The sequence below is a fragment of the Rissa tridactyla genome, chromosome 24 (assembly GCF_028500815.1).
Source record: "Rissa tridactyla isolate bRisTri1 chromosome 24, bRisTri1.patW.cur.20221130, whole genome shotgun sequence".
Lineage (NCBI taxonomy): Eukaryota > Metazoa > Chordata > Aves > Charadriiformes > Laridae > Rissa > Rissa tridactyla.
Window position 1 is genome coordinate 1,151,021 of NC_071489.1, and position 19,577 is coordinate 1,170,597.

Below are 19,577 nucleotides of genomic sequence, written 5' to 3' on the forward strand. Positions count from 1 at the left end.
CGAGGCAGTGGGGAATGGTTGCAGCTGGGGAACGTGGCTGGGTTTGGCCCAAACTGAAGACGATGAGAAGGCAATGCCTCTGAGAAGCTGGGGCTGTGCCAAGAGCACTTTGGAGTTTGGCCTACAGCAAGAGTCACCTGTTTTGGTTGTTAATCTAGCACTACATTTCTATTCAGCTTTAAAATCTGAAACACGGTGTTGTAGGCATCGTTGTGAGGAGTCATTACGACATCGTCCTCTATGCTGCCAGAACCTCTCTGCTGTGTGAGATCTGAAGCTGCAGCCTGGCCTGGTCTCCGTCTACGCTTTCTGCAGAGTTTACATTTTGCCTGGTCTTGATGATTTTACAGCACACAGCTCCTTGTGTAAGAGATGTGAAGGAGCGGCTGGAACCCAGGCTTGGTAGTGAGCCTTACCTGGAGGAGGCTGAAGTGACTCCAGGTTTGGTATAATCTTCACATCTCGTCTGAAGACAACAGTGACTCAATCTGGGCGTCTTATCTGCATGTGCTGAATGTGGTCAGCATCCAGGCATTTGGCTGACTTAACAGATCTTCCCCCTCATTGCGGAGCTGCCATGTGGGATGTTACAACCAAGTCCTGCTGCCTACTGGGAAAGGCAGCTACCGTGCGTTTGGCAATCTGGAGGGCGGCCACGAGGAGAGATGACCTGTTTTCTCTAGTAAAAACCGAGCTACCCTACACCTCCCTGGGACTGCTCATCATGAGCGGCTGCACTGGTCTGTGGAAAGACCTGGAGCACTTAATTCTCCGTCCTGGAGATAACAACCGAGAACTAAGACCTTCTTCATTTAACTGCTTTGGAAAGGGAAGGTGTCCCCTGCCTGCTGTAGGGATGGCTGCCCATTCTCCAGCTGCAACTTGTTGCAGTGGGCAGGCAACACACATCTGGATAAGTCTTGGCCAGTGATGACTTGAGTCCCTCATCGGTAGGACAGCCCTTGGCAAATGATGACTTGGGTCCCTCAAGGGTAGGATAACCCTTGGCCAACTGTTACTTGAGTCCCTCAAGGGTAACGTTCTCCACTTCCCCACACCCCGTTCTGTGGTGTCAAGCAGCCTCCGTCCCGGTGACAGTCAATGGCATTTTTGTTTCTGGTTCCTCCAGTGGCTTTTGAAATTGATTCTCTGGGCTGGTTTTTCAAAGGCTTTTGAAAGGCTTTCCAAGGCTCTGTGGCTGCAGGCTGATACCCAGCGATACTTTCAACCAACATTTAGTTGCACAAGTCTTATAGGAGATTCTGAAAATTCCTTAGGAATGTATATGTTCATACTTAGATCTTTTGAATAACCCTAAATTCATGTTCATTGTTTTTTTAAATCTATTGAAGGGCTGTAATGTATATTTTCTCTGTCACTTTCTGATTATTTGTGCTGGGTGTTATCTACAGAAAATGTGAAAAGTTATTGTATATTTCACTCATTAACTTAACTATATATTTGACTGATAACATCCAAACATCCAAATCTGAAGGTAATACCTTCAGAATGCCTTTTAAATAGTATTTAGAGACCACAATGTCCTTTAACCAGCACCCATAATCTGGTTTCTTCAGCACACTGCACATCACTAACATCGTATGTTTTCTATCATAATCTGGAACCTTATGATTATTTAAAATTTCATTTACATGCAATCCAAAAATGGCCTTCTTTATTTCGGAGACATCCTACAAAATACATTTCTGAAACACGTTACTTTCCCAACAGAATACTTGAAATTAAGAGGATATACTATGCCTTAGAAGTTGTAATAGCTCCATCTCTGAACACGTTTTTCCACTTCAGTTGTCTCGTCTTTGGAAAGAACCAGGTAAAGGAGCGGTCAGCAACATTCATCTGAGCAGTAGAACCCCTCGCCACCTTGAACTGTCCGTCTGTCGTTCCTCTTCTCTGGTGCTTGTCTGTCTGTCCTCAGCCACCGTCTCCAAAGCAGCTGCCCGACGTGTCCCTTCTTTCCGCCACAGGTTGTCATTCCCCATCACCCTCAGAAGAGCACAGAGAAGGAGCGCAATGATTCAAGTTGTCTCCTTCACTCCGCTCCAGCATCATCCAAGGTCCCAGTTAGTTGTCACGGATTTGGGGAGATACAGTTGGAGGGAATTTAATCCACAGGGAGAAGACACTCCCATCCAAAGTGACACCACGCACACTCCAAGGAGAGGTAATTCCTTTCTAGCAGGAGAATATGCTGAGTCTCTTCAAACTTTGGTGTCGTGAGTTCTTGTTAAAGGTTGAGAAACTTCTTCTAAAATGCCAAAGGCAATTTTACATATAAAAAGGGGATTTAGGGTGTGTTTTAGGAATTGTGAAAGCTATATTATAGCTGGGATGTCATCAAAACAGCTCCTTTAAGTGGAGTTTTGACTGGAAAGATCTATATCTGGAATTATTGGGAACCATTAATTAATTAACTAATTAATTGGAAACCATGAAGGCTGGAAATCCAATGAGGGGCTGCAGAAAAGTGCATTATCATAAAAGTTGATTTCCAAGATGTCATAAAGATAAGAGAGTCCACTTAGTCACTGAGACCTGTTTCAATGTTCTTGTTCTTTTACTCACTTCTAGATTGCAGGGTGTGTTTCTAGGCAGGCCCAAATATGGCAAAGCTCAACTGGGAATCTGTCAACAGCACCATGCTGATGAAAATAATAAATTGGCTTCCACCTTCACACCCATGCCGTCCCAGCCCACCTCCAGCAGCGGATAAAAGGGAGTACCTGGAGCTGTGGGGCCAGAGAAGACCGCAGACTTCTCTCTGCATTCATCCCACAGCAGCACAGCTCCGTTGGTCTTTCCGCTCTTCTTGATTTTGACTCTGCTCAGAAGAAACAGCCATGTCTCGGCAGTCGGTCTGCAGAAGCTTTGGAGGCGGGAGTAGAAAGGGCTACAGCTCTTGCTCTGCCATCGGTGGTGGCTTTGGAGGAGGTGGCGGCAGAAGCAGGATCAGTTACAGTTCCTACTCCTCATCCAGGGGAGGTGGAGGAGGTGGACATTGTGGAGGGTATAGCAGCAGAAGCCTCCATAACATGGGTGGCAGCAGAAGAATCGCTGTGGGTGGATGCTACGGTGGTGGAGGATACGGAGGCAGAATGGGTGGCTTCGGTGGAGGCTACGGAGGAGGAATGGGTGGGTTTGGTGGAGGAATGAGTTGCGGAGGAATGGGTGGCTTTGGTGGAGGAATGGGCGGTGGAGGAATGGGTGGTGGTGGAATGGGTGGCTTTGGTGGAGGAATGGGTGGTGGTGGAATGAGTGGTGGTGGAATGGGTGGCTTTGGTGGAGGAATGGGTGGTGGAGGAATGGGTGGCTTTGGTGGCCCTGGCTTCCCTGGAGGCATCCACCCAGTGCAAGTTGACCCATCTCTCCTGCGGCCGGTCCATGTTGAGATTGACCCCCAAATCCAGCAAGTGAAAAACCAGGAGAAGGAGCAGATCAAGACTCTTAACAATCAGTTTGCCTCCTTCATTGACAAGGTGAGAATTTAGGACCGTGCTCATTTGGAGGTGGGCATTTTAAATGACTTTCGTGTGGAAAGGGATTTTTTTTCTTACCAACAAGTACTGGTTAAAGTTCGCATGGCTGATGCCTTGGTAGCAAGTTATTATTAAGGTCTCATTAAGTAATACCGAACAATAGACAATATTTTCATGCCAATGGAAGATTAAAGAGAACATCTGCAGAACATTCTGTAGATTCTCTTGCCTAGTCATCTCTTCAGTCTAATTTCTAATGATTCATGGTAAAGTCATCATCATATATTTGGTTGTCCTAAGAGTTCTCATTACCGTGCTTTTCTTTTTGATGAAACTTTCTTTCCAGGGAACTGATTCTATAAACTTAAGAGTGTTAAATTCCTTTCCAACACTTTTGGATTATTTTAATTTCAAACAGAAACCAAAGAAATACAGAATCCCTCGTAATAGAATTTATATGCGGTTAGATGAAAAAAATCATTGTTTTCTTGACTTCACTAGTGCTGAGATGACAGCAATGTCCAAACATGAAGCTATGGAAAATAGGGATGCTCTTGTCTATTGACAACATCTTTTTGCCCAGAAGTGAGAAGTTCAGAATGACTGAAAATTTCATAATGCTTGTCATGCACTTTAGGAGCTTGGATGTTTGAATGAGCCATAGTTGGGGATTTGGGAGATGATTCCCTTGGCCTCCAAAATAAGCCGGAGGTTTGAGTAATGTGATGTTTCCCCGGGTGAATCTCTCACACACCCTTCTGTGGGTTTTCAGGTCCGCTTCCTGGAGCAAGAAAACAAGGTCCTCTCCACCAAGTGGGAGCTCCTCCAACAGCAAGGGCCTTCAGGGCCAAGGAAGAACCTCGACGTCATCTTTGAAAATTACATCCAGAACCTGAAGAGGCAGCTGGACTCCATCTTGGCCCAGAGGGGACAGCTGGAGTCGGAACTGCAGAACATGCGTCAATACGTGGAGGAGTACAAAACCAAGTAAGTGCAGTGCCAGGGTGAGGGAGAAAGGAGCAGTCAGACAGGAGAGCTAAGCCAGCTGGGAGATTTCCACCTGTCTTTCCTGGGCTCTGGAGCTGTGTAGAAATGGGACTGAGGTTGCCAGGGATGACTGATGAGCAGTCCAAGAGACTCACCTTGTCTTGTCCCCTTCAACAGGTACGAAGAAGAAATCAACAGGCGCACCGCTGCTGAGAACGAGTTTGTGGTGCTCAAGAAGGTGAGTCCCAGAGGCACCAGGAGCGAGTGGGTGTGGGGGGACAGGCGGCAAAGACATTGGATGGAGGTAGCACCAAGACGGGCAGCTTCCAACAGGAGGCATTGCCTGCCAACAGCTCTTGTGGGATGGGAGGAAGCCATTGTCTGCCTGTGCGATCTTTCCTTTAGGATGTGGACTGTGCCTACATGACGAAAGTAGAGTTGGAAGCCAAGGTGGGAGCTCTGACCGATGAAATCAACTTCCTGAGATACGTCTATGAGGAGGTAAGAGCTCTCTTTTGCCTTTTGCTGGCTGCAGTTGCAATGAGGCGTGTGGTGGCCAAAGGCAGTGAGGTTGCCCTGGGTGCCCATGTGGATTTAGGTTTGAAAGCCACTTGGGCTGCCTGTCTTGGTTGCAGGAACTGTCTCAGATGCAGACGATCAGCCGGGACCTGTCTGTGGTGGTGTCTATGGACAACAACCGGCACCTGGATCTGGACAGCATCATCGAGGAGGTCAGGCGCCAGTACGAGCAGATCGCTCAGAGCAGCAGAGCTGAAGCTGAGGCGTGGTACCAGAGCCGGGTGAGTTGGGAAGCTGTCAAGGCACCTGGGACTGTCTCTTCTGATCGCTGTTCCCTTGCCACAGAGCAGGGGAACTGCTTGAGTTCCTGGTAGGTGGCTTCACTGATGGGTTGCTTTGTCTCCATGCCGTCAGTATGAAGAGCTGCAGAGCACTGCGGGAAGGCATGGGGACAGCCTGCGCAACACCAAGATCGAGATCCAAGAGTTGACCCGGAACGTCCAGAGGCTGCGGGCTGAGATTGAGAACATCAAGAAGCAGGTAGGGGTTCCTCAGCATCTCATTGCGTGATGGCATTGGGCTGGGTCATGACTGAGCTGGGTGGCGTGTTAAGGACAGTGTGAGGGGACCGTAGTCATTGGAATTCAGGTCCTTTGGAGAAGATTGATGGTTCCTGCCTATTTCCCATCCAGTTTGTGCCCTGAGGGCTGCTCTGGTGGAGGGTTTGCAGTAGGGAACTGAGGAAATCCTTTTCTTTTTTCTTCCTCAGAACCATCAGCTGCAGTCAGCGATTGCTGAGGCTGAGGAACGGGGTGAGATGGCCCTCAAGGATGCCAGGGTAAAACTGGAAGAGCTGGAATGTGCCCTGAGCAAAGACAAGGAGGAGCTGGCTCGCTTGCTGAAGGAGTACCAGGAGCTGCTGAACATCAAGATTGCCCTGGACGTTGAGATTGCCATGTACAGGAAGCTGCTGGAGGGAGAGGAGAACAGGTACCTCTCTTTCTTTGTATCTCTTTGACAAATCTCTTGACTGATTATACTACGTAAGGGTAAAATCTTTGCATGCACTCTAGAGATTAAGATAATGATTAGCCTTAAATGTGCTTCCCATATCTCTTTTAAGAATGTTAAATTCAAGGTTGCTCATTTGTGTTAAAGAATAATTGGGAAATTTGGCAAGAATAGGGAATAGGTACCTTGTAAAAAAAGGGAAATTCTCAGCTGAAGAAACATGCACTTCCCATTGGATTAACTGGTGCCCTTTACCCTCACAGGCTGTGCAACGATGGCATGTCCAACGTCAATGTCTGTAAGTATCTGCATTTGTTTCCTTGAGAAGCAGTCGAAGACCGTGTCTTTTTGGAGATACCACCAGGCGGTGGGCAACCTGTATGTGACCTGTGCTTCTCTTCCAGCTGTGGTAGGCAGGACCACCATCTCTGGAGGCAGAGGAGGCATGGGAGGAGGCTTCGGAGGCGGCAGCGGCATGGGAGGAGGCTTCGGAGGCGGCAGCGGCATGGGAGGAGGCTTCGGAGGTGGCAGTGGCATGGGAGGAGGCTTCGGAGGCGGCAGCGGCATGGGAGGAGGAATGGGAGGAGGCGTATGTGGAGTAGGAGGCGGCTTTGGAGGTGGAAGCATGGGCGGCAGCTGTGGCATGGGAGGAGGAATGTACGGCGGCGGCTTCTCTTCGGGAAGTGGAAGGGTGTGCGGCTCTGGAGGTGGCAACTTCAGCTCCGGTGGCGGATCGTCCTCCGTACGGAGATGTGTCACGACCACCTCTGTCAAGTCTTCAGGAGTGAGGTTCTGAGCCCCAAAGCCAGACTGAAAACGGAAAGAAGCATCTCCTATCTTCTCCCAGCAGCAGCCCAGCCTCCTTAAATCCAGCTCCGACATCCTGCAATGAATTGAACTGTGTCCCTCATGGCCCACCACGTACCAGCTCGACGACCTGGCTTGGTCCCATCCAAGGAGACTCGTGGCAACGCCGTGTCCCGTTACCAGCCCTGGTGAGCTGCTCGTTAGCCCCAAGCCCAGTGATGAAAGAATTGTCTGAGCAAAGAAAAGCCTCACCCGTGGATACCCAGCACGGAGAGCTGATTTACAGGAGGGAAACGCTCTGCCTCTCTTGCTGTGTTGTACATTTCTGGCTGCCTCGTGGCAAATGTGTATAAAACTCCTCTTTCCTCCGCTGTTCTCATGTCCCCTCCTCAATGGCCATATCCCTGGGGTGCTTCTGTGTGCAGTACATCTGCTGCTTCCATTCACTGGCCTTCGGGCCAGGGTAGGTGTGGGGCAGGCGGGACTCCTCCCTTGGCAGAGCCAGGGAGGGAGCATTTTCCATTTTCTCGGCTGGTGGCCAGAGGGATTAATTGCCCCAGGGTGGAGCACCCGGGCAGCTTTGCTCGCCTGGTAGCCCCAGGTGTGCTGGAAGCAGGCGCTCCCTCTGGAGCAGCGGCTTCCAGTTCCCCTTGTCCTTGCCCTCCATCACCCCTGGTAACACCTCAGGCACGCGTGGACTTTTCCTAAGGAGAACAAAACTTGCTCATCAGTGACAGGGCCCCCGTGACATGGAACAAGATGTACTGTCCCCACCTCCCTTCCTCTTCTGTGCGTGTATGCCCTCCTTCCTTGGGATGTTGCCATTCTCAATAAATTGCAGAGAACATTCATGATGTCTTTGTGTCCTTTGGAAGCCACTTCTGGGCCAGGTGGTTTCAGCTGCCGGGGAAGCAGCTTGATGGGGAGGTGTGGGTTGTTCGTTCATTCAGCATGTCGTGACTGTGCTTTGAGGGACCTGAATGGGAGCCAGGCAAGTGTCCAGCCATGTGTGGTGCCCCTTGACTCTCATCAGTCATTGCAGTGCCTGAAAACACAAGCCAATACCAAGAGTGGTGGGGCTCTGCATGCTCAGTTCTCACAATGCACAGCAAATATGATCAGTCAGGTGCACATGGAATCCAAACTGGAGGAGTTCAGGAGGCTGTTAAATTTTTGGGCAGGTTCTGATATAGCTCCCTCCTTGGATCACGTGTGGTCGTTTCCACAGATTTCTTCGTTTGCTGTCTGGAAACCTCCAGCACAGGGGTCCAGCACCTTCTGAATAAATGCGGAGCCTACCGGCTCTCCTACCCCAATAATTAGGGCACAGCCTCCATGCAAAGTCAGATGTTCAGTGCCCTGTTGCCCGTGTCACATCTTACCAGAATGGTCTGGTAACATACAAATTTCTGCTGCTCTGGGAAAGGGGTTTTATCAATCTCTCTCTTGGATTTCAGATTTTTCAAGCAAGAAGCAGCTCTGTACGGGGTATGTTGAAACCACAAACAGAAACTCATGGGATTTGTGCAGGAACGCTGCCAGAGCAGAGTGGCGAAACCAGTAGAGACCCAAACACGTTGATTGGTGATGGAAATCGGCAGCAGCAGGGTGGCAGCAGACATCAGATCAGTCTGTTGTCAGTTCATCTCAGTTTCCTGCCTTGGAGTGGACTTTGCCTTGTGGTAGGGGAAGGTGGCAATGGTAGGAGTCTTGTGGGCAGTGGTGGGAGGGCAGGTTTACAGCTGCCTGTAAGCAGGGACATGGACCTTGGCCAAGCACTTCTCCTCTGGTGTACCAGTAGGCTGTGGCCAGGTAGGCTGCACGGCTTGGCACCCAACGGGCACCAGGAGTGCTTGAGGACCACTAACTCATCCTCCCCTTCATTGGCCAGCAGTAGGAACACCAAGGGCTGGGAAGGCACGATTCATCCCAAACCCGTGGGCTCAGGTCACCAACAGCTCCCTTGAAAAGTCGGACAAGACCCCCCAGTGTCTCCTCTTTGCACAGAGGAGAGCAAGTGGGAGGGATTTGGTCTTGCTGGAGGAGGGGGTATGGGAGAAGAATGTTGGTGTGTTTGATCTGTGCTTCAGTTCCTCCACCACAAGAAGAGATCAAAGAGACAGAAACCACTTTCAGTGGTGGTTCAGGAGTCCCACAACAACCTGCGGTGAGCGACCAGTGTCCCCGTAGCAGGTCAGGAAGCTGCAGACCTGGGAAGAGGCCCAGGCGAGGCAGTGGGGAATGGTTGCAGCTGGGGAACGTGGCTGGGTTTGGCCCAAACAGAAGACGATGAGAAGGCAATGCCTCTGAGAAGCTGGGGCTGTGCCAAGAGCACTTTGGGGTTTGGCCTAGGGCAAGAGTCAGCTCTTTTTGTTCTTAAATTTAAGACTATGTTTCTTCACAGCTTTAAAATCTGAAATACGGCATTATAGGCATCGTTGTGAGGAGTCATTGCGACATCCTTCCCTATGCTGCCAGAACCTCTCTGCTGTGTGAGATCTGAAGCTGCAGCCTGGCCTGGTCTCCGTCTACGCTTTCTGCAGAGTTTACATTTTGCCTGGTCTTGATGATTTTGCTGCGCACAGCTCCTTGTGTAAGAGATGTGAAGGAGCGGCTGGAACCCAGGCTGTCTATCAAGTTTTACCTGGAGGAGGCTGAAGTGACTCCAGGTTTGGTATAATCTTCACATCTCGTCTGAAGACGTCAGAGTGACTCAATCTGGGCGTCTTATCTGCATGTGCTGAATGTGGTCAGCATCCAGGCATTTGGCTGACTTAACAGATCTTCCCCCTCATTGCAGAGCTGCCATGTGGGATGTTACAACCAAGTCCTGCTGCCTACTGGGAAAGGCAGCTACCGTGCGTTTGGCAATCTGGAGGACGGCCACGAGGAGAGATGACCTGTTTTCTCTAGTAAAAACCGAGCTACCCTACACCTCCCTGGGACTGCTCATCATGAGCGGCTGCACTGGTCTGTGGAAAGACCTGGAGCACTTAATTCTCCGTCCTGGAGATAACAACCGAGAACTAAGACCTTCTTCATTTAACTGCTTTGGAAAGGGAAAGTGTCCCCTGCCTGCTGTAGGGATGGCTGCCCATTCTCCAGCTGCAACTTGTTGCAGTGGGCAGGCAACACACATCTGGATAAGTCTTGGCCAGTGATGACTTGAGTCCCTCATCGGTAGGACAGCCCTTGGCAAATGGTGACTTGGGTCCCTCATGGGTAGGAAAACCCTTGGCCAATGGTGACTTGGGTCCCTCATGGGTAGGACAGCCCTTGTCCAGTGATGACTTGGGTCCCTCAAGGGTAGGATAACCCTTGGCCAATGATGACTTGGGTCCCTCATGGGTAGGACAGCCCTTGGCCAGTGATGACTTGGGTCCCTCAAGGGTAGGATAACCCTTGGCCAACTGTTACTTGAGTCCCTCAAGGGTAACGTTCTCCACTTCCCCACACCCCATTCTGTGGTGTCAAGCAGCCTCCGTCCCAGTGACAGTCAATGGCATTTTTGTTTCTGGTTCCTCCGGTGGCTTTTGAAAGTGATTCTCTGGGCTGGTTTTTCAAAGGCTTTTGAAAGGCTTTCCAAGGCTCTGTGGCTGCAGGCTGATACCCAGCGATACTTTCAACCAACATTTAGTTGCACAAGTCTTATAGGAGATTCTAAAAATTCACTCACTTGTATTCCACTTTAAAGCTTAAATATAGTATGATATTGGGCTGCTGAAATGCTGTGAAGGCTGTAATATAGACTTCCTTTAACATTTATTGATGGTTTTCAGGAGCTAAGCAATAGGAAAAATATTGTTTTTTTCTCAAAGTTCATACATGTAACTAAAACATATATTTGATTAATAATATCCAGAAGACATGTGCAAGATGTCATAGCCTGTGCATGAAATTATTTTTTTCTCGTTTGAAGCAGCAGCTGGTGTCTTGAAAATACTTTTTTCTAAAGTGAATTTGTTCAGCACCCCCTTTTCCCCCCAGCCCAAATTTACAGTCGTCAAAGATGCCAGATCTCTCCCTGCACACTTCATATACAGCAATACTGCAACTCTTATTATTTAAGAAAGCATCAGAGCTTCTTCTACCTTTTAGTTACCCCCTTTTTCAAAATGATCAAGGGTGATGAATTCAGCCTGAGCTTTTGCCCACCAACTTAGGTTAAAAAAAGATTATTTTAACAAGTCATGGTTATCCCTGCCTGCATTTCTCTGCTCTTTGTCTTCAGTCATCATTACCATATCTAGTGCCCGAAGCGTCCTTCCGTTCCTCGGCAGGTTCGGCAATCCCTGTGGCCATCTGAAAAGCACAAGGAAGCAGCTCGGACATCCTTGTTCTCTTGCTCATTCCACTCTGGTGCTCAGAGTCTCGGTCCCTGGTCATCTCGGACTCCAGGAGATGCATTTTGCAGGAATGTGCTCTGGAAGAAGGCACTCCCATCCCAATTGGTGCTCTTAGGAGAGGAACGAAGCACCTCCTTTCTGGATAAAAAAGAAATGCTGACTGTTGTTAAATGTTAATTTGTGGTTTTCTTGCTCCGCACTGGGAAACTGCTGCTTGGAAAACCATCAGCAATTTTCCACTTGAGAAGGAGATTTGGGGCGTGCTTGGGGAAATTGTGAAAGTCTCATTCTAGGTGGTTTTCACCAAAATGCTTGCCTGACATTGTGCGTCAGTGCAGAAGATCCAGATCCAGGCAAACTGCGAAATCATTAAGAGCGGATAGAAAGGTGGGAGGAGGGAAGAACATGACTACATCATTGTAAAACATATCTTTTCAGATGCCGTAAAGATATGAGAGTCCACTTACTCATTGAGACCTGTTTCAATGCTCTTGCTCTTTTATTCTCTTCTGCATTGCAAAGCGTATTTCTGGGTGGAGTCAACAATTTGGCAAAAATCTGTTAACCGCACCAAGCTGATGAAGACAGTAAATTTGTTTCCTCTTCACGCCCTTGTAGACCCAGCCCACCTCCAAAAACAGATAAAAGGGAATGCCTGAAGCTGTGGAGCCAGAGAAGACTGCGCACACTTCTCTCGGCATTCGTCCCCCAGCAGCACAGATCCGTTGGTCTTTCTGCTCTCCTCAACTCTGTGTGGAAGAAACAGCCATGTCTCGCCAGTCAATCTGCAGAAGCTTTGGAGGCGGAAGCAAAAGGGGATACAGCTCTTGCTCTGCCATCGGTGGTGGCTTTGGAGGAAGCGGGGGCAGAAGCAGGATCAGCTATAGCTCGTTCTCCACATCCAGGGGAATCGGAGGCAGCGGACGTTGTGGAGGTTTTAGCAGCAGGAGCCTCCATAACCTGGGTGGCGGCGGAAGAATTTCCATGGGTGGCTCTTATGGCGGTGGATACGGATGTAGAATTGGTGGCTTTGGTGGAGGCTTTGGAGGAGGATTTGGCAGCATTGGAGGAGGTGTCATTGGTGGAGGAATAGGCAGCTTTGGTGGTGCTGTGAGAGGTGGTCCTGGGTTCCCTGGAGGCATCCAGCCGGTGCAGGTTGACCCAACCCTCCTGCGGCCGGTGCATGTTGATATCGATCCTCAGATCCAACAAGTGAAGTGCCAGGAGAAGGAGCAGATCAAGACTCTTAACAATCAGTTTGCCTCTTTCATTGACAAGGTGAGAGGCTGGAACTGTGTTTGCTTGGGAATGGGCACTTGGAGGAACTTTCCTGTGCTGTGCAGGGGGAAATATTGTCCTTCTCCGCTCAGTGTTGGCAGGTTTGGAAGGCTGGTAGTGTTTTCACTGAGTCTTCCTAAGGAGATGTAAAAATTTTACATCCACAGACAAACCAAAAGACTTTCTCTAGGTTTGATTGATCCGAATTCTTCCTTAGCTTTTCTCTCTAGTGTTCTCTGTGCAGTCAGGCTAAACGGATCATGCTACATGCATTTATCCTGAGCGGTTCTTTAAGTCTGTCCTTATTCAAGGACAGTTTCCTCTAAAGGAACTTAGAAGGTAGGAATGAGCTTTAGGTTAATTCCTGACTGTTCCTTATTTCAATTCAAGTATAGACGAGTATTCTTTAGACTGTCTGCACGGGCAGAACACTGGTTATAAATGTTCTTCATAGTTCTTTTTAATATAAGACATACACATTGAATACTTTTTGTATATGGTAAGAGGAATGTCCTCTGATATTAAGACATATGGGATTTCATTCAGTGGAAGGAAAAAAATGTTCTGATGCTTCTGCATATTAGTGTGGGTCGAAATTTGCAATTGGAAAGGACAATAACATGTAAATCTGGAATGTCATCATTCAAATAGATAATAAAAAGAGCAGAAATGTAGGAGGGGAAAAGAGGAGAAATTAAAGGAAAACATAAGAAAGAGGAGAAAGATGGGAGGAATCTTCCTTTTGGAAAACTGGCTCTCAACCAGCCACGGTCCTGTTCAGGGCTTGGGAAATGACTCTCTTGGCCTCTGAACTAATAAGCAAGACGTCTGAGTGGTGTGATGTCTCCCCGGGTGAATCTCTCACACACCCTTCTGTGGGCTTTCAGGTCCGCTTCCTGGAGCAACAGAATAAGGTCCTCTCCACCAAGTGGGAGCTCCTCCAACAGCAAGGGCCTTCAGGGCCAAGGAAGAACCTCGACGTCATCTTTGAAAATTACATCCAGAACCTGAGGAGGAGGCTGGAGTCTCTCCTGGGACAGAGGGGACAGCTGGAGTCGGAACTGCAGAACATGCGTCAATACGTGGAGGAGTACAAAACCAAGTAAGTGCAGTGCCAGGGTGAGGGAGAAAGGAGCAGTCAGACAGGAGAGCTAAGCCAGCTGGGAGATTTCCACCTGTCTTTCCTGGGCTCTGGAGCTGTGTAGAAATGGGACTGAGGTTGCCAGGGATGACTGATGAGCAGTCCAAGAGACTCACCTTGTCTTGTCCCCTTCAACAGGTACGAAGAAGAAATCAACAGGCGCACCGCTGCTGAGAACGAGTTTGTGGTGCTCAAGAAGGTGAGTCCCAGAGGCACCAGGAGCGAGTGGGTGTGGGGGGACAGGCGGCAAAGACATTGGATGGAGGTAGCACCAAGACGGGCAGCTTCCAACAGGAGGCATTGCCTGCCAACAGCTCTTGTGGGATGGGAGGAAGCCATTGTCTGCCTGTGCGATCTTTCCTTTAGGATGTGGACTGTGCCTACATGACGAAAGTAGAGTTGGAAGCCAAGGTGGGAGCTCTGACTGATGAAATCAACTTCCTGAGGTGCATCTATGAGGAGGTAAGAGCTCTCCCTCCCCCTGGGGTGGAGTTGGCTGCAGTTGCAATGAGGCATGTGGTGGCCAAAGGCAGTGAGGTTGCCCTGGGTGCCCATGTGGATTTAGGTTTGAAAGCCACTTGGGCTGCCTGTCTTGGTTGCAGGAACTGTCTCAGATGCAGACGATCAGCCGGGACCTGTCTGTGGTGGTGTCTATGGACAACAACCGGCACCTGGATCTGGACAGCATCATCGAGGAGGTCAGGCGCCAGTACGAGCAAATCGCGCAGAACAGCAGAGCTGAAGCTGAGGCGTGGTACCAGAGCCGGGTGAGTTGGGAAGCTGTCAAGGCACCTGGGACTGTCTCTTCTGATCGCTGTTCCCTTGCCACAGAGCAGGGGAACTGCTTGAGTTCCTGGTAGGTGGCTTCACTGATGGGTTGCTTTGTCTCCATGCCGTCAGTATGAAGAGCTGCAGAGCACTGCAGGAAGGCATGGGGACAGCCTGCGCAACACCAAGATCGAGATCCAAGAGTTGACCCGGAACGTCCAGAGGCTGCGGGCTGAGATTGAGAACATCAAGAAGCAGGTAGGGGTTCCTCAGCATCTCATTGCGTGATGGCATTGGGCTGGGTCACGACTGAGCTGGGTGGCGTGTTAAGGACAGTGTGAGGGGACCGTAGTCATTGGAATTCAGGTCCTTTGGAGAAGATTGATGGTTCCTGCCTATTTCCCATCCAGTTTGTGCCCTGAGGGCTGCTCTGGTGGAGGGTTTGCAGTAGGGAACTGAGGAAATCCTTTTCTTTTTTCTCAGAACCATCAGCTGCAGTCAGCGATTGCTGAGGCTGAGGAACGGGGTGAGATGGCCCTCAAGGATGCCAGGAGGAAACTGGAAGAGCTGGAATGTGCCCTGAGCAAAGACAAGGAGGAGCTGGCTCGCTTGCTGAAGGAGTACCAGGAGCTGCTGAACATCAAGATTGCCCTGGATGTTGAGATTGCCATGTACAGGAAGCTGCTGGAGGGAGAGGAGAACAGGTGAGATCTGCTGCCAGCTCGGCCTGACCAAGGTACTGTCTCTCCTTGGGACAGACTGAGGTTTAATCATCTCTCCCAACCCATTTAATGGTTGAATCTGATTTACTTTCATTTTTTCATCAAGATTTTAAGCCCAAAATAGAAACAAGTTCCCCACAGGGAATGTTTCTCGGTGGTTTTGATTGATGTTAAATGAAACAGGAAACATAAAGAGTACTTGGGAAATTGCACGGAGCTTAATTGCTTTCTATTATGTTAGATTTACGGCTTCTTTCCTTTCCCTACGCAGGCTCTGTGGAGATAACCCGTCCAACGTAAACGTCTGTAAGTATCTGTACATCATCTTCTCTGCAGAATGGCTGTTACCCTGGGTTTCGTGAGGATTCCCAGGCTGTCACTTGGTGTAGGGTGAGCCTGTCCTTCTCTTGCAGCTGTGGTAGGCAGAACCACCATTGCTGGAGGCAGAGCTGGTGGCTTCGGAGCCGGCAGCGGCATGGGAGGAGGAGTATGTACGGTTGGAGGAGGAAGCATCATTGGAGGCAGCTGTGGAATGGGAGGCGGAATTCTCAGCGGTGGCTTCTCTTCGGGAAGTGGGAGAATGTGCAGCTCCGGAGGTGGCAACTTCATGGCAGGGGGCGGGTCCTCCTCTGTGCGGAGATGTGTCACGACCACAACAGTCAAATCTTCAGGTGTAAAATACTGAGCCCTGACCTCAGTCCTTCCAAGGAAAGAAGCATCTTTTCCTTTCTCCAGCCAGCAGCACAATCCCTTCCATCCTGAACCGGTACCCAGCCAAGAAACGAACTGTTTCCCTCAGAGCTCAAAACCTCCTCAAATCACCCTGCCCAAGGGGAGATTCTGCCGTGAAACACCATCCTGTGGGCAGAGCCTGGCTCCTCTCTCGTGTCTCCATCCCACCAGTCTCCAGGGATGAGCGATCTCCCTTGTGGGTACCAGGGACTGCCGAGCTCATCCGAGCATCTTTTCGCTGCGCTTCTCGCTGCTGCCCCAGGCTGCCGCGCTGGCTGAGGAGGAGTGTGTATAAAACTGCTCTTTCCTTTCACTTTTTAAGGCCTCTTTTTCAATGGCCGCATTTCCCTTGCGACTTCCGCGTGTCCTGCATGGTACCCACATGCTTGTTTCAGCTGTATCGGGAATTCATGTAAGCAGAAGAAACGTGATAATGCCTCATAATCAGATTAGGAGTGAGAAACAGGTCTCTGGAGATGTCCACCTTCCCTCGGTGGAGTAATTTGGCAGCTTTAATATTTTATAGATTCTTTTCCCTCTTCTCCTTCAGACTTGACGTATGTATGGCCTTATTGCAAACCTTCTGTTGCGTGAACCCTACTGCATGGTTGCTTTTTACCAGATTCCCTTTCCTCCAAGTTCTTTCATTACCAATAAACTGCAGACAGATGAAAAGATACTTTGTGTTGTCTTATCACTTAATGGTCCCCAGGGGAGGGAAAACACACGTTGCTTTTGGCCATAAGGAATGGTCATGCCTATGGTGCTCTGTCCTATTGTGCAAATCACTGAGCACCCAGTTGAGGTGAGGAAGAGGAAGGACCTTTCTCTCTCCCCTTAGGAGGTGACATCTTGCTCCTCCATAGTAGATCCCCCATTGCTCTGCGGGGTGGAAGATCCATGGCTGTGAGGAGTCTGGCACGGGAAGGGAACATGCAATGTCACCCTGGTGGCCACGAGGTGGGGGGATCATGCTCATCCCAAGTGTAGCGGGATGAAGTGTCCATCCCTTGGCTGATGGGCACCTCAGAAGCAAGACAGGCAGGGCCACCAGTGGGGACACTGGGGTTGGGATATGGCAATGAACAGTGGCAGTTGGTACGTGGTTGCCTGGATGGGATGGTTTGAAGATAGTGGTCTGAATAGGGCAGTTGTGGCATTTGGACCGGGCAGTTTGAACACGGACACTGGGATGTGGCAGTTGGACTTGGCAGTTTGAATGCAGCCGTTAGAACAGGGTGGTTTGAACAGGGCCGTTGGGATGTGGCGGTCTGAACGTGAGAGTTGGGATGTGGCAGTTGGACTGGGTGGTTTGACCACTGCCATTGGGATGGGGCAGTTGGAACGTGGCCATTGGGATGTGGCAGTGAGCACCAGTCCTTGGCATAGCTGGCGTCCCAAGAGGACACGCAGCCAACCCATAACCACCACGAAGTGCCTCGGTCCTGATGGTGCCCAGAGCTCCCACCCAGGCGCCCCGGGGGCCTCGATGGGGGAGGACACCAGCGACAGGTCTGCAGTGGGTGGTTAATGCAGCCATGAAGAGTGGTCATCCTCCGCACCTGGCCTGCAGAAGGACAAGCAGCACCATCTATCTGACGAGCAGGGCTCTTACATGGGCACCGGCACTTCATACGAGAGCGGTGGGAAGGCCTGAAGACGCTATGTGGACCCAAATTACTCATGAAAAAAAGCAGCGTGAAAGTATGAGACACAGCCTCGAACCTGCTATTATAACTCCAGATTGCCCAGCCAGGTTAGTCATTAGCTCTCTCTAAATAACACCCCATTGCAGCCAAATTAACTTGATTAATGCTTGGCTGGATTCTTCTCCAGCACTGGGAGGAACGAGAGCCAGACCAGGAGGTGAATCAACCCTGACTGTGCTGCAGTGTGAGCATCATCCTGGTGCAGCCTCGGAGTTTGTCAGATAGAAGTACGGAAAAGGAGAAGGTCCATATTGCAGAGTCCTTGCCATCTAAAAGAACAAAACAAATGAGGAAGAAACGATTGTTCCTATTTGAACTAGTGCTACTTTCATGCCACTTTTCTTATTTTCCCCCAAATATTCTTTCAGATGACACACCTGACCTCTTAATCTGACATTTATACCAGGCTATAATATGCCTTATTCTCTTGTTTGAAGAAACAATGACATTTCTGATCCTAAAATTTATAGCTTGGGATGGGAGAGGCCAAGAAGTCACCTCCTACTTCCGCGTCCCAGTGAAGACTCCAAGGACAGCTTCGGATCAATACCATGCGGAGGCCCAGGCGTTTCTGGGGACTTCCTTGGGACTCCTCGGAGAGGGTGAAGGTCTCCAGTGTGTCGAGACCCAGGAAGCCGAAGACGCAGGCTTCATCCTGCAGAAAACCGCAGTCTTTAGAAGTTCCCTGAGTTTTTCCTGGAGAGGGGCCAGGCTACAGCACGGAGGTGCCAGAGTTTATCATCTGTCCCATCTGCTGTGTTCGTGAAAAAGGGAGTAATGCTAATTGCTCAAGTACCTCGCGCTTGAATGAAAGACGGTAACAGCCCAGTGACTGGACTCGCCTTCGTCCGCTCCACGGGGCACTGTGCTGGGTGCGAGCTCTAGTGGAAAAGTAAATCCACATTTGCAGCAACGGGGCCTGTTTTGCTTAAAATAAGTGAATTTACTTGTGAAACAGCCTGAGTGCGATCAAGCAATGACAACTCTTCAATACTTTTTGGTAGAGTTGTTGCCATTTTGGACATAAAGGATAAAAAATGCAGAATGAATATGTTTTTTGTTGGTTTGAAAGTCCTGGTTTTCTGCAGAGAAGGAGATGTGCTGCCTGTGCAGGTACAAAACCTGTCCCCAGGAGTCTCCTGTGGGCTCTGCTGAGGTGCCGCCGAGAACCTGCCTGTGTTTTCTGGCTTGCAAAGACCAGAGTTCAAAGCGAGATGGCAAATGCCTTACTCCTCGTGTTTACCACGGAGTCTCCATCACTCAGTCCGAGTAATGTGGGGTTGTGAGACAGAGTCTGGGATTGCTGGTCTGTCCAGTCACCAGCCGGGTTAGTGCAAAGCCACTGGTGGCTTGACGCCCTACGGCTCAGAGGACAGTGAGGTCCCAGCGGGTGGGACTCAGAGCACTCTTCCTTCCTCCAAGCATTGTTGACGTGGAATAGAAAGAAGATTTCACCCTCAACAAAGCGAAAAATACATGGGATGAACTCTGCAGAGCCCTCAGTGGAGCCAAAGAGGAGCTTGGCCGCGCACTGGAGCAGTATCAGGACTTGTCGAGTGTGAAGATAACTCCTGACATCGAGATTGCCATGCGCAGGAAGCTGCTGGAAGGAGAGGAGAGCAGGTAGACGTCTATCATATAACCTGGTTCAGGGCGTGAGTCGTGCAATATTCTTTGCATTAGAACACGGGAAGAAATATAATAGGTACAATATTTTATGCGCGTATTGGGGAATGAATCCAGGTGGCATTATATTGGCTGTAATCAGAACTGTAATGAGTTTTTAATTGTTACTAATCACGTTTATTATGGGAGGGCCTCAGAAGCTACCAAGATTGCTTCCCTTGGGTTGGTCACTGTGCAAATACGGAGGAGACTCACCCGCTTCGGAGCCGCGCTGGATACGACAGTGAACAGCTGGTAAGCAGGAAAGGTTTGCTTTTATGAGTGGCACTGCTTTGCTGAAGGGATGGGAACGTTGTCTCCCAAGGGGTAATCCGCCCCTGCATCCTCGATGCTGTTATTTACAGGGCATGTATCTCCTGACCAGCTGGAGTCCT

At 49.8% G+C, this 19,577-nt stretch overlaps 2 protein-coding genes across 2 annotated transcripts; both read left to right on the forward strand.

The window, feature by feature from the left end:
- Nucleotides 1-2,861: 2,861 nt before the first annotated feature.
- Nucleotides 2,862-6,988, forward strand: LOC128901226 (keratin, type II cytoskeletal 5-like). The gene is made up of 9 exons (XM_054183061.1): nt 2,862-3,497; nt 4,270-4,484; nt 4,662-4,722; nt 4,890-4,985; nt 5,120-5,284; nt 5,418-5,543; nt 5,773-5,993; nt 6,278-6,312; nt 6,419-6,988. Exons 1-9 carry the CDS (start codon nt 2,862-2,864, stop codon nt 6,808-6,810), a joined length of 1,947 nt encoding a protein of 648 aa, XP_054039036.1. The 3' UTR covers nt 6,811-6,988.
- Nucleotides 6,989-11,818: 4,830 nt separating this feature from the next.
- Nucleotides 11,819-15,761, forward strand: LOC128901227 (keratin, type II cytoskeletal 6C-like). The gene is made up of 9 exons (XM_054183063.1): nt 11,819-12,445; nt 13,333-13,547; nt 13,725-13,785; nt 13,953-14,048; nt 14,189-14,353; nt 14,487-14,612; nt 14,838-15,058; nt 15,348-15,382; nt 15,490-15,761. The coding sequence occupies exons 1-9, from the start codon at nt 11,819-11,821 to the stop codon at nt 15,759-15,761; spliced, it is 1,818 nt and encodes a 605-aa protein (XP_054039038.1).
- Nucleotides 15,762-19,577: the final 3,816 nt, after the last annotated feature.